The following is a 24,622-nucleotide window of genomic DNA, read 5'->3' as shown; positions in this document are numbered from 1 at the left end:
CGCAGGCGCGGGAGGAGGACGGAGGGGGGCGCGCGTGCGCGCAGGGACGGAGAGCGCCGGGGAAGGTGACCGGGAGGGAGCGCTCTGCGCATGCGCGTCCTCGACGCGCGCCGGCCGCTTTCCCGCCGTCGCTGCCCATTCATTCCCCTCAGGGGGCGGAGCCAGCGCCCCGCCCGGCCAATAGGAACGGGGCTCTCCCGCGAGGGGGGCGTGGCTGAACGGAGAGGCGCGCCGGGGCCCAGCGAGGCCACGCCCCCGCGATGACGTCACCGCCAGCCACAACACGAGACCCAAAGCTTCAATTCACCGTTTTTATTGAAACGTAACCAAAATGGGGCGGGGGGAGGGGCTGTGGGACCCACGGCGGGTGTGGGGCAGGGACAGGCACCCATAGGGCAGGACCGGGTCCCCATTGGACCTATGGGGTGAGGACGGGCACCCATGGGGGCTTACATGGGGCAGAAACCCGCACCCCCCCGTGGCAGTGGGGCAGGGCCAGGCACCCGTGGTGGCTGCGGGGCACGAATTGGGACCCCCCCAGTGGGGCTGTGGGGCTGGGACGGGCACTTGCAGGGGCTGTGGCGTGGGGACAGGCACCTATGGGGCAGAACCAGGCACCCCCGGGGGCCTATGGGGCAGGACAAAGACACCGTAGGGCAGGGACAGGGCCCCCACTGGAGCCGCGGGGGAAGAAACGGGCACCCATAGGGGCTATGGGGCACCCCACATCCCCCAGCAGACACGAGCCCCCCCCAGGGCCCTGCCGTGGGGGGGGGGGGGGGGGTGTGGGAGCTGCCGTGGGGCTCAGCGGCCGACGCGCCCGAGCGAGCTGCAGGGGAAGGGGATGGGGGGGAAGGTGGGGTAGAAAAGAGCGCAAAAGAGAGAGGAAAAGGGGGTGAAAATTGAGGCAAAACCCCGCCAAGTTGGGAAAAAGGCGCGCGGAGCCGGAGGGACCCACCTGGAGCGGCGGGGGGGGGGCACGGGGTCCGTGCCCCCCTCCAGGTCCCGGCGGAGCAGGAAGGGCCGGAGGCTGCCGCGCACCGGGGACCCCCCCGCGCGGGCCGGGCTGAGGTTGAAGGGCCACGGAGGCTCCGCCTCCTCCCGCAGGACTGGATGGGATTGGTTGAGGGGAGGGGAGGGGGGGCAGGAAGCTCCGCCCCCCCCTCCGTGCCTCAGTTTCCCCCTTCCCCTCCGGCCCCATTGATCACTTACAGTCACGCTCCGATAGGGAATAGGGCTTGATCTGCTCCTCGGGGCGCTTGGGGGGCGGGCGGCGGGGGGGGGGGGCTGTTGGGAGCGGGGTTAGAGTGGGGGCAGTGACCCCCAATGGCCCCCTATGGCCCCCCCCCATCACTCACCGGGGCGGTTGGAGAAGAAGCCTTCGAAGATGACGAAGTTGTTCACCTGTAACAAGGGAGATGGGGGGGTTCGGGGAGGTTCTGCCCCCGCCATGGGGTAATTATGGGGGTGATTGAGCCCCCCACTGCGTTTCTATGGGGCACCCCATAGGACCTTGGTGTTGCGCCCTATATCCCTCACCTGGGGGATGGCATCCTCCAGCCCATAGTGCTTGTGCAGGAAGGCCAGGAGCTTCCCCGAGGGTCTGTCCACAGCCAAGCGCCAGGGCTCTACCCGCTCGCTCTATGGGGCGGTGAAGGCATTAAGGGGGGGTTCCCCAATGGATTGGGGGGGGGGGTACCCCTCTGTTGTGCCCCCCCCCCCCCGGTACCTGCAGCATGTGATGGAAGAGCTCCCGGCCGTAGCCATGGCGCTGCAGGGATTCATGGACGTAGAAATCCAGCACACACAGGGGCTCCGCTTCGATGTGGGCACCGGAGCGGTCCTGGGGGGGGCGCAAAGAGGGGGGGCCCCCAATGGTTGCTAAGGGGGGGTATGGGGTGCTGGCCCAACCCCCCCCCCCGAGTGACCCCCAAGCACTCACCAGCAGGAAGAGCTTCTTGTAGCCAACCTTGAGGAAGCCGATGACAGCACCCTTGGGGGCCCTGGGGGGCAATGGGGGGTTATGGGGGGGGGTCTATGGGGGTGTCAATGGGGGGGGCTATGGGAGGCTATGGTGGTTCTATAGTGGATTATGAGGGTGTCTATGGGGTGTCAATGGGGGTTATGGGGGGGTTTATGGGGGGGGTCTATAGGGGGTTATGGTGATTCTATAGTGGATTATGGGGGTGTCTATGGGGGCTATGGGGGGCATCAATGAGGGGTTATGAGGATGTCAATGGGGGTCATCAATGGGGGCTATGGGGGTGTCAATGGGGGGTTATGGGGGTCTATGGGGGTTATGGGGGGTCTATAGTGGATTATGGGAGACGTCAATGGGGGGTTATGGGGAGCATGAATGGGGGTCATCAATGGTTATGGGGGTGTCAATGTGGATTATGGGGGGGGTCAATGGGGGCTATGGGGGGTGTCAATGGGGGTTATGGGGGGTGGCAATGGGGGCTATGGGGGGTGGCAATGGGGGCTATGGGGGGTGGCAATGGGGGCTATGGGGGGTGTCAATGGGGGTTATGGGGGTGGCAATGGCGGTTATGGGGGGTGTCAATGGGGGTTATGGGGGGTGTCAATGGGGGTTATGGGGGGTGTCAATGGGGGCTATGGGGGGTGTCAATGGGGGCTATGGGGGTGTCAATGGGGGTTATGGGGGGTGTCAATGGGGGTTACTGGGGGTGTCAATGGGGGTTATGGGGGTGTCAATGGGGGTTATGGGGGGTGTCAATGGGGGTTATGGGGGTGTCAATGGGGGCTATGGGGGGTGTCAATGGCAGTTATGGGGGGTGGCAATGGGGGCTATGGGGGGTGTCAATGGGGGCTATGGGGGTGTCAATGGGGGTTATGGGGGTGTCAATGGGGGTTACGGGGGGTGTCAATGGGGGTTACGGGGGGTGTCAATGGGGGCTATGGGGGGTGTCAATGGGGGTTATGGGGGATGTCAATGGGGGTTATGGGGGGTGTCAATGGGGGCTATGGGGGGTGTCAATGGGGGCTATGGGGGGTGTCAATGGGGGTTATAGGGGGTGTCAATGGGGGTTATGGGGGGTGTCAATGGGGGTTATGGGGGTGTCAATGGGGGCTATGGGGGGTGTCAATGGGGGTTATGGGGGGTGTCAACGGGGGCTATGGGGGGTGTCAATGGGGGTTATGGGGGGTGTCAATGGGGGCTATGGGGGGTGTCAATGGGGGCTATGGGGGATGTCAATGGGGGTTATGGGGGTGTCAATGGGGGCTATGGGGGGTGTCAATGGGGGCTATGGGGGGTGTCAATGAGGGCTATGGGGGTGTCAATGGGGGCTATGGGGGTGTCAATGGGGGTTATGGGGGGTGTCAATGGGGGCTATGGGGGGTGTCAATGGGGGTTATGGGGGGGTGTCAATGGGGGCTATGGGGGTGCCAATGGGGGTTATGGGGGATGTCAATGGGGGCTATGGGGGGTGTCAATGGGGGCTATGGGGGGTGTCAATGGGGGCTATGGGGGTGTCAATGGGGGCTATGGGGGTGCCAATGGGGGTTATGGGGGATGTCAATGGGGGCTATGGGGGGTGTCAATGGGGGCTATGGGGGGTGTCAATGGGGGTTATGGGGGTGTCAATGGGGGCTATGGGGGGTGTCAATGGGGGCTATGGGGGGTGTCAATGAGGGCTATGGGGGTGTCAATGGGGGCTATGGGGGTGTCAATGGGGGTTATGGGGGGTGTCAATGGGGGCTATGGGGGGTGTCAATGGGGGTTATGGGGGGTGTCAATGGGGGCTATGGGGGTGCCAATGGGGGTTATGGGGGGTGCCAATGGGGGCTATGGGGGATGTCAATGGGGGCTATGGGGGGTGTCAATGGGGGCTATGGGGGTGCCAATGGGGGCTATGGGGGGTGTCAATGGGGGCTATGGGGGTGTCAATTGGGGGCAGAGGCTCACCCCCGGCCCTCGGTGTCCCGCAGGATGTACAGCACGTGCCGGTTGGTCTCCATGCGGCTGGCGCTGGTGACGGGGGACGGGAGGCCCTGGGCCTGGGGGGGCAGAGCTGTTACCCCCCATCACCCCCCCACTGTCCCCCATCACCCCCCCACTGACCCCCATTGCTCTCTATAACCCCCCCATTGCCCCCCATCACCTCCTGTTGTCCCCCATCAACCCCCAATTGATCCCTATTGCCTTCCATCGCCTCCCCATAGCCCCCATCACCTCTCATCACCCCCCCATTGTCCCCTATAGCCCCCCATCACCCCCCCATTGTCCCCTATAGCCCCCCATCACCCCCCCATTGTCCCCTATAGCCCCCCATCACCCTCCCATTGTCTCCTATAGCCCCCCATCACCCCCCCATTGTCTCCTATAGCCCCCCATCACCCCCCCATTGTCCCCTATAGGCCCCCATCACCCCCCCATTGTCCCCTATAGCCCCTCATCACCTCCCCATTGTCTCCTATAGCCCCCCATCACCCCCCCATTGTCTCCTATAGCCCCCCATCACCCCCCCATTGTCTCCTATAGCCCCCCATCACCCCCCCATTGTCCCCTATAGGCCCCCATCACCCCCCCATTGTCCCCTATAGCCCCTCATCACCTCCCCATTGTCTCCTATAGCCCCCCATCACCCCCCCATTGTCCCCTATAGCCCCCCATCACCCCCCCATTGTCCCCTATAGCCCCCCATCACCCCCCCATTGTCCCCTATAGGCCCCCATCACCCCCCCATTGTCCCCTATAGCCCCCCATCACCCCCCCATTGTCTCCTATAGCCCCCCATCACCCCCCCATTGTCTCCTATAGCCCCCCATCACCCCTCCATTGTCTCCTATAGCCCCCCATCAGTCTCTTATTGTCCCCCATTCACTTCCCATTGCCTCATTGCTGCCCATCACCCCCCTATTGCCCCCTATAGGCCCCCATCACCCCCTTATTGTTCTCCTATCACCTCCCATTGTCCCCCATAGCCCCCCGTTGTCCCCCATCGCCCCACCTTGGCCGAGGCCTTGCCCAGCTCATCAATGACCGTCCTCAGCTGCTGCTCCAGGTCCCCTCTGCTCCATGGGGGGACACCGGGGGAGGGGGGGGGGCACGGTCACCCCGAGCCCCTCTCATCAGCCCCCCATCACCTCCTCACCACAGGTCCGCCGCTATCCCAGCATGCCCCGCGCTGCCCCCTTGTATCCCAGCATGCCCGCGGCCCGCGGTGCCGTTACCGATGGGCGGGCCCGCGCCGCCCCGCGGGCCGCAGGTGCTGGTCCACCACGCAGAACCGGTCACCCAGCACCGGGGCGAGGTCGAACGGGAACTCCATGGCCGCCGCCGCCGCTCGCCGGGCCCGGGCCGGGCCTCGCCGCCGCCTCCTTCACCCGCCGGGCCCGGCCCGGCCCCGCCACAGCAACCGCCAAGCCCAACTGCTGCAAGCCACGCCCCCCTAGCAACCGCGCAGCCAATCGCTGCCTCCGCTTTGCCCTCCCCTAGCAACAGGCCCCACCCTCCCGCTCCGCAGCAAAGCATGACGGGATATATCCCCCTTCCACACACACACGCGGGCCGCCATTTTGTGGCGCCGGCCGCCATTTTGTCCGCGCCGTGCCTCAGTTTCCCCGAGGGGAAGAAGACGACGCCGGGACATGGCGGGGGGGTAAAACCGCTTTTATTGCCCCTCGGCCGGGGCCGCGGGGGTGCCCGGGGCCGCTCCTTCCTTCAGGTACTCCCGGTACATGCGGCGGACGCGAGCGACGGCGGCGGGGGGGGGCGGCTGCCATTCGTACCAGGGGTACCAGGGCCGGGCAGGGGACAGGCCGGGCGCCGGGGGGGTCCTGCCCACGGCCGGGTGCCGGGTGGAGAAGTCCCCTCGGGGTGTGGGCACGAAGGGCACCTGCAGCCAGAGCAGGCCTGCAATGGGGTGAGGGGCTGGGGGCACCCATGGGTGCTGAGCACCCCCCCCCCCCAGCACCCATCCTTGGGGCTCACCGTGGTCCTGGGCCTGCGCGATGGCCTTGGAGAGGAGCTTGTGCTGCTTCATGCAGACCCCTGCGGCGGGGAGGAGAGACGGGCACCGCCATGGCACCCATGGGTGATGCTATGGCACCCATGGGGTCGCTGTAGCGCCTATGGGTGCCACTATAGTGTCTATGGGTGTTATTATAGCGCCTATAGGTGTTACTATAGCTATAGCATCTATGGGTGCCAATGTAGCACCCATGGGGGTCACTATGGCACCTATGGGGGTCACTATAGCACCTATGGGTGTTACTATAACTATAGCACCTATGGGTGCCACTATAGTGCTTATAGCTGTTACTATAGCGCCTATAGGTGTTATTATAGCTATAGCACATATGGGTGCCAATGTAGCACCTATGGGGATCAATATGGCACCCATGGGGGTCACTATAGCGCCTATGGGTGCCACTATAGTGCCTATGGGTGTTACTATAGCTATAGCACCTATGGGTGCCACTATGGCACCTATGGGGGTCACTATGGCACCCATGGGGGTCACTATAGTGCCTATGGGTGTTACTATAGAGCCTATAGGTGTTACTATAGCTATAGCAGCTATGGGTGCCAATGTAGCACCCATGGGTGACGCTATAGCACCCATGGGGGTCACTATAGCGCCTATGGGTGCCACTATAGCACCTATGGGGATCAATACGGCACCCATGGGTGCTACTATAGTGCCTATGGGTGCTACTATAGTGCCTATGGGGGTCACTATAGTGCCTATGGGTGCCACTATAGCGCCTATGGGTGTTACTGTAGTGCCTATGGGTGTTACTATAGCACCTATGGGGGTCACTACAACACCTATGGGTGTTGCTATAGCGCCCAAAGGTGCCTCTATAACATATACAGGTGTCACTATAGCACCCATGAGTGCCATTATAGCACCTACGGGTGTCACTATAGCACCAATGAGTGTCACTATAGCACCTATGGGGGTCACTATAGGACCCATGGGTGTTGCTATAGCACCTATGGATGTTGTTATAGCGCCTAAGAGTCCCACTATAATACATATATGTGTCATCATAGCACCCATGGGTGTCACTATAACACATAGATACCTGTCTAGTACCTATGGGTGCCACTATAGCATCAATTAGTGTCACTATAGCACCTATGGGTGTCTATATAGCATCAATGGGTGTCACTATAGCACCTATGGGTGTCACTAACACATGTAAGCATCATGATAGCACCCATGGGTGCCCCCTACCTGTGCGTGTGGGGTGGAAGACGATGCCTGAGTGCGGGCAGATGAACTGGTCCAGGAGCTTCACGTTCTGTGGGGAGGGAGAGGAGGAAAAGGGGAGGAAAAGGGGAGGAAAAGCGGAGGAAAAGGGGGAAAAGGGAAGGAAAAGGGGGAAAAGGGGGAAAAGGGAAAGGAAAGGTGGAAAAGGGGAGGAAAAGTGGAGGAAAAGGGGGAAAAGGGAAGGAAAAGAGGGAAAAGGGGAGGAAAAGGGGAGGAAAAGGGGAGGAAAAGGGGAGGAAAAGGGGAGGAAAAGGGGAGGAAAAGGGGGAAAAGGGGAGGAAAAGGGGGAAAAGGGGAGGAAAAGGGGGAAAAGGGGAGGAAAAGGGGAGGAAAAGGGGAGGAAAAGGAGAGGAAAAGGAGAGGAAAAGGGGGAAAAGGGAAAGGAAAGGTGGAAAAGGGGAGGAAAAGAGGAAAAGGGGGAAAAGGGAAGGAAAAGGTGGAAAAGGGGAGGAAAAGGGGAGGAAAAGGGGAGGAAAAGGGGAGGAAAAGGGGAGGAAAAGGTGGAAAAGGGGGAAAAGGGAAGGAAAAGGGGAGGAAAAGGAGGAAAAGGGGGGGAAAAGGGAAGGAAAAGGGAAGGAAAAGGGGAGGAAAAGGGGAGGAAAAGGGAAGGAAAAGGGGAGGAAAAGGAGGAAAAGGGGGGGAAAAGGGAAGGAAAAGGGGAGGAAAAGGGGAGGAAAAGGGAAGGAAAAGGGAAGGAAAAGGGGAGGAAAAGGACCCCCCCCCTTACCCGATAATCCACATGGAGGTTGCGGTCCCGGCAGATGGGGCAGGGGTTCCCCACCGGCTTCCCCTTGCGCTGCAGAGGGGGGGGGTATGGTCAGAGGGGACCCCCCTGCCCCACATGTCCCCCCCTGCCCCACATCACCCCCCTGCCCCATATCCCCCCCCTTTCCCTCACCAGACAGGCCTTGCGGGTGCGCTGGGGGGGGATGGCTCCTTTGTGGTTGCGGCGATAGCCAAACCAGACGGGTCGGTCGCCATAGGTGGTGCGGTACTCTGCGGGGGGGGGGGGAGGGATGGTTTTAGGGGGTTTTGGGGTGGTTTTGGGGTGGTTTTAGGGGGTTTTGGGGGGTGTTTGGGGATGCCCCCCCCCGTTACCTTCGCTCTCCAGGTACTCCCAGGGCCGCTCCTCGTAGGGGCTCGGGGGGGGTTTCTCTGCTTCCTGGGTGCTGCAGAGGCGGGGGGTGTCCTGCGGGGGGGGTGTGTGTGACGTCACGGCGGTGACGTCACGGCGGTGACGTCACGGCCCGATGGCTCCTCCCGCCCCCGTGATCTGACGGGAGCCGCTCTGACGTCACACCGCCAGGAAAGGCGAGGCCGGCGCTAGCGGTGACGTTCCCCGTGACGTCACATCCCCGCTCCCGTGACCTGCCCGCCCGCACGTGGCACGCTACCGTGGCCCGCCCCGCTCCGTTCCGTTCCGATCGCTGCCCGGTTCCTCCCCCCCCCCATTCCCTCCCTTTCCCTCCTCGCTCCCCGCCTCACCCGAGCCCACAGCGGCCGCCCCAATGCCCGCAGGCCGGCGCCGGCCGCCCGCAGCAGCGCCGTCCCCCTGGGCAGCGCCATCTTGCCGCCCATTCACCGCTAGGCCCGGCCTACCCCGGGTGGGGCAAGGGCGGGGCGCCGCCATCTTGTCGTACGGCTCCACCCCCCCCGCGTGAGCGCTCCGCGCATGCGCGGTGCCCGCCGCTTGAATTAAAACTGCGCCACACGGTTGGGGTGGGGGCTGGCAGGACGCACTAGCGCGCGGCCACCGCGCATGCGCAGCCCGGCGGGGTGGGCAGCGCGGAGGCTCCGGCGCAGGCGCGGCAGCGCGTGGTGGGCGTGTCCCGCTATAAAAGCCGCCGCCCGCGTTGCTCGCCGCCATTCTGAGGGCTGGGTGGAGGTAAGTAGAGACTTGCGGCAGGCGGGGGGCCCCTAAGGGGTGGGCGCTGTGGGTTGGCGGGGACCTTTTGTATCGCCATTGCCCCTTCGCATTGAGAACATGGCTGTTCCCCCCACTTTCCCCATGCCCCGCCGCGGGGGGGGCAGCCGGGGGCGCCCTCAGCTTCCCTCAGCGCTGAGGTAAATCCAACCCCCCCCCCCTTCAAAGGGCGATTTTCTTCGGCTTTTTTAATCCTTCCCCCCCCCCTTAAAGCTTTAACCGGGGATAACGAGTGCTAATCATTTCGTGTCTTTTCTTCTTTGCTTCTAATTTTTTTCCATTATTTTTTTATTTATTGTGCCCCCCCACCCACCCACCCCCTTTTCTCCTGTTGTTTTTTTGTTTCTCCTTTCCCCGCTCCAGGTTCGGTTGCTCTGGAGAGACGCCGGCGCCTTTACCACGAGAAAACAAAACAAAACAAACACAAAACAAACAAAAAAAGCGAACAAACAAAAACAAAATATATAAATCTCTAAAATACAACAACAACAACAACAACAAAAAAAAAACCAACAAAAAAAGGGGAGGAAAAAGCTCGCTTCCCCTTTCCCTTTCCCCCTTCCCAACTTCCCGCCCGGTGCCGTGGAAGAGCCGCCATCGCAGCCTCCGTCCTTTGGACCGCCCTTGGGAAGCCGTTGCAAACCTGAAGGAAACTGCCACTTAAAAACATACCTCCCCTCTTCTTTCCCCCCTTTCCCATTCCAAAAAGCCTAAAGGGAAAGAGCCAAAACTCCCTGATTTTTCCTATTTTTTCGCAAGCTTTTTGATCCTGCTCCTTTTTGCCACCATTTAACGCGACAAAAACCACCCTCGTAGGGAAAAAAACCCCCCCCCCAAACCCCCCTCGTTCAGCTGCAGCCCCAAAGCTGCCTTTTTTCCAAGCCATGACCCAGCCCCAAGCTGCTCTTTTTTGGCTCTGAGCACCCCACCAATGCCTAAATCCAAACCTTGAAGCGCTGTCGGCGAGCAAAATAATTGGATAGTAAGTGTTGAATTTCCAACCAGCTCAACCCCCTCCCTTGCAAATAGACCCCCAAAACCCCCCCAAACCACCCCAAAAAGAGCATAAAGAACGGGAGGATAGTGTTGGAGGACGCTTGGCCAAAGAGGTTCAACCGATGCGGGCTTACCGGGTCCCTTGAATCGACCCCAAACCCCCCCCCCCCCCAAATTGCTCCGAATGCCCCCCAAAAAGGGGTTTCTTTATGGGGCTCGAGCAATCTGTACATAAAGATTGCCGGGGGGGGGGGTGGGGGTGGGGGGGGAGCGGTGATGCTCAAAAATTGATTTATTTTCTTATTTCTTTGTGTTTTTTAGGTGCCATTTTAGGATTGGTTTTGCGCAGAGAGAAAGGGGAGAGCGCGCGGTGCGGGGCGGGGGGGGGGTTGGAAATGGTTAAAACGTGGTTAAATGGTGCCGGGGGGGGAGGGTGCGATGTAGCAATAAAGCTCAGGCAGGTGTAGCCGGACCCAAAATCCTGCTTTTTTCAAGCAAAAAAGAACGAGGTTGCTTAAAAAACACCCTTAAATCCAACCCCCCCCCCTTCCATAAAGGCAGCGCCGGGTGAGGGCTAAGATGGCGCGGCTGCTGCCCGCTCTTTGTCTTTGCCTTTAACTCCTTTGCTCCTTTCCCCCCCCCCCCCTTTATTGATTCATTTCATAGCGATTTATTCCATTACAGGTCCGGGGGGGGGGGCTCTGAACCCCCATTTAACGCCAGTCTTTTTTGAGGGGGGGGGGAACCCCAATCTCTAATGAATACGGCGGGTGCTATGGTTGACTTGGCGGCGGCGGTGTGGGCAATGGGGGGGGGGTCGGGCTATTGCTGTTAATGTGTGTTTCCCCCCCCCCCATCCCCCCCCTTTTCCCCAAAGCCCCCCCATTTTGGTTGCTTTTGGGTCCTAAGATGGCGCCGGGGCCTTGCCGCTGGCCCTGGCTGATGCAACCACCCAAACCACTCCCACCGCGCCGCCGGCCAGGGCCCCCCCAGACCTTCACCCCCCCCTTCCTTATTCTTCCTTTTCCCTTCATTCCCCCCCCTTTTCCTTTCATTTATCCCAATCCCAGTCCCTTAAATCCTGCTTTAACACCCCCCCCCCAGCTTTCATCCGCAGGACTCTGGTGCCGCACACAGTAGGACCTTGTGGGCGCTGCTTCTCTTGGAGGTTGTGCCAAACCCCCCCCCCCCCCTTTTTCTCCTTCAAAAAAGCAGGATTTGCCATTGATTTCTTGATAATCCCCCTTTTCCTGTTGGTTCCGAGGCCTCCCCATGGGATTTGGGGGGGCATTTGGGGCGTTTGGGGTCGTTCTCTCTGTGTGTGTTGCTTGGAAGGTGGGGGGGAAACAGCGTTGGCGAGCAACTGATAACCTTGCCTTTATCGTGACAGGGAAATGCTATCACTGGGCTTGACCCCCCCCAAAAAAGAGCCCTTTTTGGGGGGGCGCACCCCAAAACTCCTCACTTTTAGCCCGTTTCCCATGACCTTGCCCCCTTGGCAGCGTGGAGGTGCTGCGGGCTTTAGGAACAGCCAAAAGGCAGGGGAAGAGCAGCACCAAGCGGGTAAGCAACCAAAATCCCTCTTTTTGGTCCCGATTCCATTTCACCGGCTTCATCTTTGAATCCAGGCTTTAATTGGGAATAAGCCCCCCCCGCCCCCCCAAATCGCTCCTTTTGGGCCCTATTGCGGTGCATGCGGCTGCTGCGCTGGCTCCGGAGCTGGGTTCAGCCCTCCCCTCCCTGCCCCAACCAACCACGCACCCGAATCTGAAGCTTTTTGGTTAAAACCAGAGAAAATTCCCTTCAAATTTGACATTTTGAGTCACAAAATGCAACGTTTTGGGGCAGTTTCCCCCCAAATTGAGCCCGGGGGTACAGCCCTTTCATACCCAATGTGCTCTCCAGTGATAGCATTACCCTTTGGGGGGGGGGCACAGCTGGCTGCCCCCCCCCCCCCACTCATGCACAACCTCCCCCTTCTGAGAAATGGGGGTTTTGCCCCCCAAACCCTTGGTGATGGCAATGGGGGGGGGGGATGTTGCTGATAAGAGCTGGACCAGGCCGTGGTGCCCCCCCCCCCTCCACTTTGGGGGTGGGATTTGCCCTCCCACCCCTCCGGGGGGGGGTGATTTACCCCCCTTGGGGGGGGCTCAGTGTGTGTTGGCGTCCTTTTCACCCCATGCTGGGGGCTGTGGGGTCGGTGTTTGCTGCTGTGTGACCCCCCCAAAGCCTTAAGGGGTCAGCACAAAGCCGTGGCTGGGCCCCCCCTTGTCCTTTGGGACCTCCCATGTCCTATGTGTGTGTCCCCCCCTCCCCACCATGGTTTGGCTCCTTTCATGGGGAGGTCAAAGGTTACGAAGGCCTTTGGTGCTTCAAGCAGCCTTTGGGGTTAATGAATTGCCCCCAATTAAAAGTGATGGGGGGGTAGGGGGGGGTATTTTGGGGGGGTTCGTGCTCCATTTAACCTGCTCTTGTGTCTTTTCAGAGGCTCAGCCTGTACCTGGCTCAGCAGCCCCCAAAATACCCCCCCAAAGAGGGGGGCTCTGCTGCTGTATCCTTTCACCAGCCCGGGCTAAGGAAGCCCCAGCTCCTTCCTTAAGGATTAAATGGGGCTCCACGTGTGCCCCCCCCCCCCAATCCAGGCCAGCTCCACCTCTGCCCTCATTAACTAAGCCAGGCTTAATGAATCCAGAGCAGCTTCTCATTAAGCAGCTGCTTGATGTCAATGGGATGACTCCATCCCGACGCCCCCCCCAAACCCCATGGCTGGGTCATTACCAGGGTGTGGGGGGGGTGCTAATTAGTGCCTTGGTCATTAATAGGTGGAGGAGTCAGTCATTAGAGGCCTGAGTCATGAAGGAGGTGATGGTGGTGATGCAATGGGGGGGGACGACGACACCCCCAAGTCTTGCGCCGGCGCCGCTGCCTCCCCCCGTTGCGTCCGTGGCCTTGTGTTGTCCCCCCTCATTAAGCACCGACCGTTAATGACCCCTGATTAAACCTGGGGGTGCTGCCCCCCCCCCCCCCCCATAACGAGCTTGGTGGGGGTGTCCATCCCCTGGTACTGACCTGATGCCATCCTTTAGGGTGGCAATGCTGTAAATGGGGGCCGCTGTCGTCTCCATGGGGGATGACCCCCCACTGCTTATGGCAGCCCCGTTTTGGGGCTCATTCCCCCTTCTTTGGTGTTATCCCAGTGTTGGAAGTGGGGGGGATGGATAGGGGTTAACGGGGGGGTCGGGTCACTGCTGTCTTAACCCACCCTCTCCTCTTGTTCCCCCCCTCTCCAGGGCTCTCCTGCCATGGGCTCGGGCCCCATCGACCCCAAGGAGCTCCTCAAGGGCTTGGATTGCTTCCTGGGCCGCGATGGCGAGGTCAAGAGCATGGAGGGCATCACCAAGATCTTCAAGTGAGTTCCCCCCCCCCCCATGTCCGTGACCCCCCCCGTGTCACTGTCACTGGTGTGGGGCTGACCCCTCTTTGCTCCCCAGCCTGATGAAGGACTCGCAGAAGCTGGTGAGCCGCTGCATCTACCTGAACATCCTGCTGCAGACCCGCGCCCAGGACATCCTGGCCAAGTAAGAGCAATGGGAGTGCATCCGAGGGCTCAGGACAGCCCTTTCCTGCCTGGATCCTGAAGGATTTTCCCCCTTTTCCCGCAGGTTCATCCGCATTGGGGGGTACAAGCTGCTCAATACCTGGCTCACCAGCTCCAAAGCCTCCAACAACGTCCCCTTCCTGCAGCAGATCCTGCTCACCCTGCAGCACCTGCCTCTCACTGTGGACCACCTCAAACAGGTCAGGGGGCTCTTGGGTCCCTTTGGGTGCCTTTTGGGTCCCTTTGGGTGCCTTTTGGGTCCCTTTGGGTGCCTTTTGGATCCCTTTGGGTACCTTCTGGGTCCCTTTGGGTGCCTTTTGGGTCCCTTTGGGTGCCTTTTGGATCCCTTTGGGTGCCTTTTGGATCCCTTTGGGTGCCTTTTGGATCCCTTTTTGGGTGCCTTTTGGATCCCTTTTTGGGCCCCCTTTGGGTGCCCTTTGGGTCCCTTTGGGTGCCCTTTGGGTCCCTTTGCGTGCCCTTTGGTGCCTTCTGGATCCCTTTTGGTGGGTGCCTTTGGGCGCCTTTCGGATCCCTTTGAGCGCCTTTCGGATCCCTTTGGGCGCCTTTCGGATCCCTTTGGGCGCCTTTTTACCACCCCAGCGTGGCTTTATGATCCCTGGGTGCCTTTTGGGTCCCTTCGAATCCCTTTTGGTGCCTTTTGGGGTCCTTTTGAGTCCCTTTGGCCCCAGCTCTCTCGCTCACCCCCATCTCCGCTTGCAGAACAACACAGCCAAGCTGGTGAAGCAGCTCAGCAAGTCAAGCGATGATGAAGGTGAGCACCCCCTTCAACCCCCATTTACCCCCCTTCAACCCCCATTTACCCCCCTTCAACCCCCATTTACCCCCTTCCACCCCCGTTTACCCCCCTTTAACCCCCTCACCTATCCCCACAGAGCTGCGCCGCCTCGCCTCCATCCTGGTCAGTGACTGGATGGGTGTCATCCGGTCCCAGAGCAGCACCCAGCCTAGTGGTAAGCCCCCCCCAGCACCCCCTTCCCTTCCCTACCCCCCCCCCCCCCCCCCATTCCAAATCCTCCATCTCACCCTTTCCCATTGGATTTACTCCAGAACGGGATAAAAAGAAGCGGAAAGAGGAAAGCAAAAGCAAAACCCCTGCCCAGGAGAAGCCCCAAGAGGCCAAAGCGGAGGCGAAAAGCGAGGAGATGCCGGAGAAGAAGCGGGAGAAACCCAAATCCCTGCGGACCACAGCGCCCAGCCACGCCAAGTTCCGCTCCACTGGTAATTCCCATGGGAATTGCGGCCTCTTGGGGGGGTTTGAAGGGGAATTTGGGGGGTTGTGCCCCCCTTTGTGACATCCCCACTGACGCTGATCCCATCCCCACAGGCCTGGAGATGGAGACGCCTTCGTTAGTGCCCTTGAAGAAGATGAACTCTGCTGCCAGCACTGATAAATACAACCTGAAGCCAATGCCCATCAAGAGGCAAAAGTGAGTGTGGGGGGGGGGCTTTGGGGTGGCTTTTGGGAGGCCACGTGGTGGGGTTTGGGTGCTCAGGGCTGGTTTTAGGGTGCTCAGAGCTGGTTTAGGATGCTCAGGGCTGATTTCGGGGTGCTCAGGGCTGATTTCGGGGTGCTCAGGGCTGGTTTTGGGTGCTCGGAGCTAGTTTTAGAGTGCTCGGAGCTGGTTTCAGGGTGCCCAGGACTGGTTTCAGGGTGCCCAGGGCCGGTTTAGGGTGCTCAGGACTGGTTTCAGGGTGCTCAGAGCTGGCTTAGGGTGCCCAGGGCCGGTTTAGGGTGCTCAGGACTGGTTTCAGGGTGCTCAGAGCTGGCTTAGGGTGCTCAGGGCTGGTTTTAGGGTGCTCAGGGCTGATTTCGGGGTGCTCAGGGCTGGATTTTGGGTGCTCAGGGCTGATTTTGGGTGCTCAGGGCTGATTTTGGGTGCTCAGGGCTGATTTTGGGTGCTCAGGGCTGATTTTGGGTGCTCAGAGCTAGTTTTAGGGTGCTCGGAGCTGGTTTTAGGGTGCCCAGGACTGGTTTTAGGGTGCCCAGGGCCGGTTTAGGGTGCTCAGGGCCGGTTTAGGGTGCTCAGGGCTGGTTTTAGGGTGCTCAGGGCTGGTTTTAGGGTGCTCAGGGCTGGTTTCAGGGTGCTCAGGGCTGGATTTAGGATGCCCATGGCTGCCTTTGGGGTCCGTGCCCTGCCCTCACCCCTTCCCTGCTCCCCTCCAGCCTCTCCTCGACCTCCGGTGACGCTCCTCCTGCAGAGAAGAAGTACAAGCCCCTGAACACGGCCCCCAACGCCACCAAGGAGATCAAAGTCAAGATCATCCCCCCCCAGCGTGAGTGTGGGCGACCCCCAGCTCCCCTGGGTGCTGGGTGGGGGCCACCCATGGGTGCTGGGTGCGAGGGGGGGGGGACACACCAGCTTTGGGGTGACACCGCCTTCCCTTGTCCCCACAGCCATGGAGGGCCTGGGCTTCCTTGACGCCCTCAACTCCGCTCCCATCCCCGGCATCAAGATCAAGAAGAAGAAGAAGGTTTTGTCCCCCACCGCCGCCAAGGTGAGGGGGAGATTCCCTGGATAACGGGAGGCTTTTCCTGGGATAACTGGGGTTTTTCTTGGGATATCGGGGCCTTTTCCTTATCCTGCTCTTTCCCCACAGCCCAGCCCCTTCGAGGGGAAGGCGGCTCCTGAAGCCACCTCCACCAAACCCTCATCCCCGGAGCCCACCATGGCCTCGGAGCCCATGGACACGGATCGCCCTGGAACGCCGGTCCCGGCTGTGGAAGTGCCGGAGCCGATGGAGACCGGTGAGTGGGGATGATGGAGCGGGAAAACCATGGGATGAGGGGGGTGAAGAGGGTGCTGAGCCCTTCCTGGTTCCCCCCGCAGGCTCCTCAGAGGCGAGTGGTGATTCCAAAAGCATGGAAAACCCTCTGGAAAGCGGGCAGCTCACCAAGAAGGGCCGCAAGAAGAAGACGGTGAGCTGGCCGGAGGAAGGCAAACTCCGGGAATACTTCTACTTCGAGCTGGATGAGACGGAGCGAGGTGGGTCCTGGCCCTTCCCTGTGCATGCGGGGCTATCCCCAGCCTGTTCCCAAGGTGACGTTCCCATTCCCGGGATAGTGAACGTGAACAAGATCAAGGACTTTGGCGAAGCGGCCAAGCGGGAGATGCTGAAGGACCGGCAGGCCTTTGAGACGGCGCGGCGCCTGAGCCACGATGCCATGGAGGAGAAGGTGCCCTGGATGTATCCCAAGCTCCTGGAGCTCCCGGCTCCCCTCGTGGTGCCGGGCAGCGGGAGCCGGGAGCGCTTCACCCAGGCCGAGAGGGAGAAGGGGATCCTGCAGGAGCTCTTCCTGTCCAAGGAGAGGTGAGTGGATCCCGTGGGTCAGGGATCCGGGTCTCATTCCCAACGCCGGGGGGGTTGTTCTTCCCCAGTGTGGAGATGAGGTGGGTGATGGAGCTGGGATCCCTTAGGATCAAGCCGCAGCCTCTGGATCCCCTCGGCAGCGTTGGGATTGGGCACACGGAGGCATCTCCCTGCTCTGCTGCACGGGGCTCAGATCCTGGTGGATCCAGAGCTGGGTGGCCCTGGGATCCCTGCGGATCCAAAGCCTTTGGGATTTGAGGCTTTAGGGTTGGGGGGAGGCCGTTGGGTGTCCTGCTCCCAGCGGATCCCAATGATCCCCCAACCCCTTTTCCTCCCCAGCGTTCCCGACAGCCCCCACGAGCCCGATCCCGAATCCTACGAGCCGCTTCCTCCCAAGCTGATCCCTTTGGATGAGGTAAGCCCAGCTCCAACCAAACCCCAGCCTCCCCTCCACCCCCGCCCCTATTCCCACCATTCCCACCTCTCCTTCCCCCTCCCCAGGACTGCTCCAGCGAGGAAGGGCCTTATCCCGATGGATTGGACCCGGGAGCAGCCTCCCCGTCTCCGGAGGCCGGCGCCAAGCTCCCGCCCGTCCTGGCCAACCTGATGGGAAGCGTCGGAGCCGGGAAGAGCCCTCAGGGCCCGGCCCCAGGCGCAGGCATCAACATGCAGGAGATCCTGAGCTCCATCATGGTATCCGCACCCCATTCCATAGGGATCCAGGGATGCGGGACATGGGGGAACCCCGCATTGAGCCTCTCTCCGTGTGTGTTTGTCCCCAGGGGGGTCCCAGCACCCACAAGGCCGAGGAGCTGCTCAAGCAACCGGATTACTCGGACAAGATCAAGCATCTCCTGGGAAACCTGCAGGCGCCGGGGCCTGGCGGAGGTGAGCGGGAACGTTGGGAACATCGGGAATGCTTGGGGGGGGGTGAGGGAGATGGTGGACGTGATGGGGACAGTGCCCCGGCATGGCCATTGGGATGCCTTTGGGATGGGGACACAAGGGGATGTGTTGGGAACACTGACACCTTTGGCAGCGTGGACATTGGGATGCCTTTGGGATGGGGACACAATGGGGATGTGTTGGGAATACTGACACCTATGGCAGAGTGGACATTGGGATGCCTTTGGGATGGGGACACAATGGGGACACTGGTCCCTGTCGCAGCAGGGATACAGGGATGCTTTTGGCTTAGGGACACAATGGGGATGTGTTGGGAATGCTGACACCTTTGGCAGCGTGGACATTGGGATGCCTTTGGGATTGGGACACAATGGGGACACTGGTCCCTGTCGCAGCAGGGATACAGGGATGCTTTTGGCTTAGGGACACAATGGGGATGTGTTGGGAATGCTGACACCTTTGGCAGCGTGGACATTGGGATGCCTTTGGGATGGGGACACAATGGGGACACTGGTCCCTGTCGCAGCAGGGATACAGGGATGCTTTTGGCTTAGGGACACAATGGGGATGTGTTGGGAATGCTGACACCTTTGGCAGCGTGGACATTGGGATGCCTTTGGGATTGGGACACAATGGGGATGTGTTGGGAATGCTGACACCTATGGCAGGGTGGACATTGGGATGCCTTTGGGATGGGGACACAATGGGGATGTGTTGGGAATGCTGACACCTATGGCAGGGTGGACATTGGGATGCCTTTGGGATGGGGACACAGTGGGGATGTGTTGGGAATGCTGACACCTATGGCAGGGTGGACATTGGGATGCCTTTGGGATGGGGACACAATGGGGATGTGTTGGGAATGCTGACACCTATGGCAGTGTGGACATTGGGATGCCTTTGGGATGGGGACACAATGGGGATGTGTTGGGAACACTAACACCTATGGCAGGGTGGACTTTGGGATGCCTTTGGGATGGGGACACAATGGGGATGTGTTGGGAACACTGACACCTATGGCAGGGTGGACTTTGGGATGCCTTTGGGATGGGGACACAATGGGGATGTGTTGGGAACACTGACACCTATGGCAGCGTGGACATTGGGATGCCTTTGGGATGGGGACACAATGGGGACACTGGTCCCTGTCCTAGCAGGGATACAGGGATGCTTTTGGCTTAGGGACACAATGGGGATGTGTTGGGAATGCTGACACCTATGGCAGTGTGGACATTGGGATGCCTTTGGGATGGGGACACAATGGGGATGTGTTGGGAACACTGACACCTATGGCAGGGTGGACATTGGGATGCCTTTGGGATGGGGACACAATGGGGATGTGTTGGGAACACTGACATCTATGGCAGCGTGGACATTGGGATGCCTTTGGGATGGGGACACAATGGGGATGTGTTGGGAACACTGACACCTATGGCAGGGTGGACATTGGGATGCCTTTGGGATGGGGACACAATGGGGATGTGTTGGGAACACTGACACCTATGGCAGGGTGGACATTGGGATGCCTTTGGGATGGGGACACAATGGGGACACTGGTCCCTGTCCTAGCAGGGATACAGGGATGCTTTTGGCTTAGGGACACAATGGGGATGTGTTGGGAATGCTGACACCTTTGGCAGCGTGGACATTGGGATGCCTTTGGCTTAGGGACACAATGGGGATGTGTTGGGAATGCTGACACCTATGGCAGCGTGGACATTGGGATGCCTTTGGGATGGGGACACAATGGGGACACTGGTCCCTGTCCTAGCAGGGATACAGGGATGCTTTTGGCTTAGGGACACAATGGGGATGTGTTGGGAACACTGACACCTTTGGCAGCGTGGACATTGGGATGCCTTTGGGATTGGGACACAATGGGGATGTGTTGGGAATGCTGACACCTTTGGCAGCGTGGACATTGGGATGCCTTTGGCTTAGGGACACAATGGGGATGTGTTGGGAACACTGACACCTATGGCAGGGTGGACATTGGGATGCCTTTGGCTTAGGGACACAATGGGAATGTGTTGGGAATGCTGACACCTATGGCAGCGTGGACATTGGGATGCCTTTGGGATGGGGACACAATGGGGACCCTGTGTCCTATTCCAGGAGGGATATGGGAATGCCTTTGCCTTAGGGCCATGATGGGGACGCTGGATGCTGCTGTGCACCCCATACCCTTTCGGGTGACAATGCAGGGGGGATCCCTATTTAATACATGGAGATGGGGGGGGGGGAGGCACCACCTTTATCCCCAACTTATGGGGGGGCCCCTTAAGGCCCATTGAGTTGGTTTGGGGTCCCCCACTCCTAACACCCCCCTTTCCTTTCTCTCCCCCCCTCCAGTGCCCCACGGTTTGCTGGGCCCCGGCCCCATGGCCAATGGCTTCCCACCCGGCCCCAAGGCCATGCAGCACTTCCCCCCGGGGGGGCCCATGCCTGGTAAGTGCCCCCATAGGGAACAATGGGGGGGGGGGGGGATGGACGATCCCATAACACATTTGGGGGGGGGGGCACCCCATAAACCCCCCCCTCCCTCACCCTCCTCTCTCCTCTCTCTCCCTGCAGGACCCCACGGCGGCGGCGGCGGCGGGGGGGGGGGCCCGGGGCTGCCCCCAGGCCCTGGCGGGGGGGGGATGCCCGGGGGTGGCCCCCGGTTGCTGGGGCCGCCCCCTCCCCCCCCCCCTCCTCAACGCGGCGGCGACTTCTGGGACCCCCCCGAAGCGGGGGGAGGGGGGGGAGGGGCGCTGCGAGGCGGGGGAGGGGGCCCCCACGGCGGTGGGGGGGGAGGGGCGGGGGGCATGCGCGGGGGGGGGGGAGGGGGCCCCTTCCACCGCCCCCGTGGGCGCAGCGGGGCCGAGCCCCCCCCGCCCCCCCCGTACCGGTGCCGAGGAGGAGGGGGGGGGGGAGGGGGGGGCCGCAACGGGGGCCCCCCCCCGAGTGGGGGCGCAAGGGGGGGCCCCCCCGGCGAGCACGGCAGAGCCCACCCCGGAGAGCACCCCCGCGGCCACGCCGGAGGTAAATGCGGGGGGGGGGGGCGGGGGGGGGGCTTGGTTATGGGGGGGGCCCGGCCCCGGCCCTGGCTGGGAGGGGCCTGTGGGTGCCCCCTCCCCCCCCGCCCCCCCCGCCCCCCCCGTTCCTGCCCCGGTGGCGGGGGGGGGAGCCCCCCCCTCCCCATCACCCCCTCGAGCCCCCCGGGCCGTGGGGCAGGGGCCCCGATTGGCGCCGGCCCCCAATGGGGCTCTAGGGCAGGGAGAGGGGGGGGGCAGAAAGAGAGGGGAGACCCCCCCCCCCCCAAAGTCTCTGCCCCATAGCGCCGCAGGGCATGCTGGGAGTTAAACCTGGCTGTAAGAGGGGCAGGATCTATGGGGCTGCCCCATAGCGGTGCACAGGGACCAGCACAGCGCCATTGGCAGTCTATGGGGCAGAGAGAGGGGTGCTTTGGGGCTCAGCGTGTGCCCCGCAGTGGGTCAGCCCCATTGGGCTTTCAGCACCGTCAGGCTATAGGGCAGGGATTAAGGGTACTGTGGGGCCTACAGCCACCCCATAGGGGAGGCGCAGCAGGTCCAGCAGCAGGTTATAGGGCAGGGATCAGGGCGCTGTGGGGCTCACATCCGCCCCATAGAGAACACGGCACCACCAGGCTGTAGGGCAGGGATCAGGGCTTTGTGGGGCTCATATCTACCCCATAGAGAACGCGGCACCACCAGGCTATAGGGCAGAGATCAGGGCGCTGTGGGGCTCACATCTGCCCCATAGAGAACACAGCACCACCACGCTATAGGGCCCCTTGGGGGGCTCTACAGCTACCCCATAGCGGGCGCAGCTCCAGCATTGGGCTATAGGGCCGGGATAGGAGCACTACAGTGCTCCCAGCCACCCCCAGCACCAACCTATAGGGCAGAGACAAGAGCCCTATGGTGCTCCCAACCACCCCATAGCGCGTCAGCCCCATATGGGCCACCGCAGCTCCCCTCCCCCTCTATGGGGCTCCCAGCCACCCCATAGAGGCCTCAGCATCACCATTCCATAGGGCGCCGATCTGTATCTATAGGCCCGCGCCCCCACCGCCTTCCCCCATTGCTGCCCCACACCCCTGTACCCCCCACCCCACCTTTTCCAGCGCCGCCGTGGGGCCGGGGCCGCTGTGGGGCCGGTGCCTGATGCCCCCCCCCCGTGCCCCCCTTCTTGTCTCACGCAGCCCGGTCCAGCCGCGCCGTCTGCCGCCACTTCCTGCTCAAGGGCAGCTGCAGGTACGAGAACAAGTGTGCCTTCTACCACCCCGCCCCATAGCGCCCCATAGCGCCCTATAGCGCCCCATAGCCCCCCCAGGGCCCTTCCTCCTCCTCCTCCTTGCGCCGCAGCCACCACGTTTATGGCTTCTATGAGGCCTCTTGTGATGCCCCCCCCCCCCCCCCCCATCCCCTCCAAGGGGTAATGAGCACCTATGGGGTAGGCACGGCCTCCGAGGGGGGGGAAAGGGGGAGCTATGGGTGTTAATGGCCGCTTATGGGGTGTTGGTGCCCGTCTGTGGGGCTGGGTGACCCCCTTAGGGTGTTAATACCCACTTATGGGGTGTTAGTGCCCGTCTGTGGGGCTGGGTGACCCCCTTGGGGTGTTAATACCCACTTATGGGGTGTTAGTGCCCGTCTGTGGGGCTGGGTGACCCCCTTGGGGTGTTAATACCCACTTATGGGGTGTTAGTGCCCGTCTGTGGGGCTGGGTGACCCCCTTGGGGTGTTAATACCCACTTATGGGGTGTTAGTGCCCGTCTGTGGGGCTGGGTGACCCCCTTGGGGTGTTAATACGCCACTAAGGGGTGTTAATACCCACCTATGGGGTGTTAATACTTATGGGGCAGAGTTCCCCCCCCCCCCCCGGGTGTAAATACCCGCTTAGGGGGCAGAAAGAACCCTCCTCCGAGTGGAAATGGGCACCTATGGGGTGTAAGCACCCAGCTATGGGGCGGAAATGCCCTTGTCATGGTCTCTATCCCCCCTTCAAGGGGTGTAAATACTCGCCTGTGGGGCAGAGGGACCCCCCTTCAGGGTGTAAATACCCTTCTATGGGGTGTTCAAACCCACTTAGGGGGCAGAAATACCCATTTTGGGTTGTAAATACCCACCTATGGGGCAGAACTATCCACTTATAGGGGGAAAACACCCCTCCCAGGGTCTAAACACCCACTTATGAGGCAGAACTATCCACTTATAGGGGGAAAACACCCCTCCCCAGGGTCTAAGCCCCCACTTATGGGGCAGAACTATCCACTTATGGGGGAAAACACCCCTCCCCAGGGTCTAAACACCCACTTGTGGGGCAGAACTATCCACTTATGGGGGGAAAACACCCCTCCCCAGGGTCTAAACCCCCACTTATGGGGCAGAGATCCCCACCTCTGAGGCTTAAACACCCACTTATGGGGCACGGATTTTAACGCCCCCCCCCCCCCCAGGGGTGCAAGCACCCACTCGTGGCGTGTCAACACCAACTTAGGGGGCACAACCCCCCACTTATGGGGCACATCTACCCGCAGTGGGGGGGTGTAAATCCTTCCCTACAGGGGGGCTGGCCCCCCCCCACATTTACACCCCCTTTCTGTGGGTCTCCCTACCCCCATACACTAAATCCCCCCCCCCCATGGTGTAAATACCCCATGGAGGGGGGGTGGGGCACAACGACCCCCCCCTCCCCCCCCCCCCCACTTTGTGCCGCCACCGACTGGGGGAGGGGCTGCGCCGCTGGTGGGGGAGGGGTGAAGGAGGTGGGGGAGGGGCTGCGCCGGAAGCTGTTTTCTGTGAAAACATTGGGTGGGGGAGGGGCGGCGCGGGGCCCCTCCCCCCTTTTGTATATTTTGTACATGAAGAATAAAACCGATGGTGGAAAAAGGGGCGGGGCCGCGCGCCTGGTCACGGGGGCACGTGGGGGGCACGGGGGGGGCACTTGGGGGGCACAGTGGAGCCTATCAAGGGATCACAATGGGGCCACTTGGGGGGCACAATGGGCCCTATATTAAGGGGACACATTCGGGGCACTTGGGGGGCACAGTGGAGCCTATTGAGGGATCACAATGGGGCTACTTGGGGGGCACATTTGGGGCACTTTGGGGGGCACAGTGGAGCCTATCAAGGGGTTACAATGGGGCTACTTGGGGGGCACAATGGACCCTATATTAAGGAGACACAATAGGGACACTTGGGGGGCACAGTGGAGCCTATCAAGGGATCACAATGGGGCCACTTGGGGGGCACAATGGGCCCTATATTAAGGGGACACATTCGGGGCACTTGGGGGGCACAGTGGAGCCTATCGAGGGGTCACAATGGGGCTACTTGGGGGGCACATTTGGGGCACTTTGGGGGGCACAGTGGAGCCTATCAAGGGGTTACAATGGGGCTACTTGGGGGGCACAATGGACCCTATATTAAGGAGACACAATAGGGACACTTGGGGGGCACAGTGGAGCCTATCAAGGGGTTACAATAGGGCCACTTTGGGGGGCACAATGGGCCCTATATTAAAGGGACACATTTGGGGCACTTGGGGGGCACAGTGCAGCCTATCAAGGGGTTACAATAGGGCCACTTGGGGGGCACAATGGGCCCTATATTAAGGGGG

The 24,622-nt window shown here is 61.2% G+C and overlaps 3 protein-coding genes across 11 annotated transcripts; 1 reads left to right on the top strand and 2 right to left on the bottom strand.

Moving 5' to 3' along the window:
• Window positions 1–327: 327 nt before the first annotated feature.
• ATAT1 (alpha tubulin acetyltransferase 1) lies at window positions 328–5,808 on the bottom strand. Of its 4 annotated transcripts, XM_080636364.1 has the most exons (10): window positions 5,197–5,515; window positions 4,974–5,034; window positions 3,929–4,020; window positions 1,943–2,003; window positions 1,730–1,843; window positions 1,540–1,641; window positions 1,359–1,404; window positions 1,213–1,287; window positions 959–1,109; window positions 328–829 (listed from the first exon to the last, which is right to left on the bottom strand). In XM_080636364.1, exons 1-10 carry the CDS (start codon window positions 5,292–5,294, stop codon window positions 805–807), a joined length of 825 nt encoding a protein of 274 aa, XP_080492490.1. In that variant the 5' UTR covers window positions 5,295–5,515; the 3' UTR covers window positions 328–804. The 4 variants fall into 4 exon arrangements, with proteins under 4 accessions (XP_080492490.1, XP_080492491.1, XP_080492488.1 ...); XM_080636365.1 differs by lacking the exon at window positions 5,197–5,515 and adding an exon at window positions 5,755–5,808 and having other exon boundaries at window positions 328–1,109; XM_080636362.1 differs by having other exon boundaries at window positions 328–1,109.
• On the bottom strand, window positions 5,515–8,810 carry MRPS18B (mitochondrial ribosomal protein S18B; the record flags this gene model as incomplete). Its single annotated transcript, XM_080636372.1, has 7 exons — window positions 5,515–5,878; window positions 5,957–6,016; window positions 7,209–7,275; window positions 7,972–8,040; window positions 8,143–8,240; window positions 8,343–8,433; window positions 8,730–8,810. 7 exons carry the CDS (start codon window positions 8,808–8,810, stop codon window positions 5,637–5,639), a joined length of 708 nt encoding a protein of 235 aa, XP_080492498.1. The 3' UTR covers window positions 5,515–5,636.
• Window positions 5,555–23,785, top strand: PPP1R10 (protein phosphatase 1 regulatory subunit 10). Of its 6 annotated transcripts, none has more exons than XR_013958623.1 (20): window positions 9,019–9,129; window positions 9,532–10,150; window positions 13,455–13,573; window positions 13,656–13,742; window positions 13,827–13,962; window positions 14,483–14,534; window positions 14,656–14,733; window positions 14,831–15,001; window positions 15,108–15,210; window positions 15,948–16,057; window positions 16,179–16,279; window positions 16,382–16,529; window positions 16,612–16,767; window positions 16,846–17,092; window positions 17,432–17,507; window positions 17,594–17,785; window positions 17,875–17,980; window positions 20,351–20,446; window positions 20,573–23,177; window positions 23,302–23,785. XR_013958623.1 is itself a non-coding variant. In XM_080636314.1 (20 exons), exons 3-20 carry the CDS (start codon window positions 13,467–13,469, stop codon window positions 22,295–22,297), a joined length of 2,538 nt encoding a protein of 845 aa, XP_080492440.1. In that variant the 5' UTR covers window positions 9,019–9,129; window positions 9,532–10,150; window positions 13,455–13,466; the 3' UTR covers window positions 22,298–23,785. The 6 variants fall into 6 exon arrangements, 5 of the variants coding, with proteins under 5 accessions (XP_080492437.1, XP_080492439.1, XP_080492440.1 ...); XM_080636314.1 differs by having other exon boundaries at window positions 20,573–21,052; window positions 22,206–23,785; XM_080636311.1 differs by lacking the exon at window positions 9,019–9,129 and adding an exon at window positions 5,555–5,690 and having other exon boundaries at window positions 20,573–23,785.
• Window positions 23,786–24,622: the final 837 nt, after the last annotated feature.

This window comes from Psittacula echo (genome assembly GCF_963264785.1).
Source record: "Psittacula echo genome assembly, chromosome: 31".
In the NCBI taxonomy this organism is placed as follows: domain Eukaryota; kingdom Metazoa; phylum Chordata; class Aves; order Psittaciformes; family Psittacidae; genus Psittacula; species Psittacula echo.
Note: the sequence above shows the minus strand (reverse complement) of the source record. Positions and strands in the feature narration are given on the sequence as shown.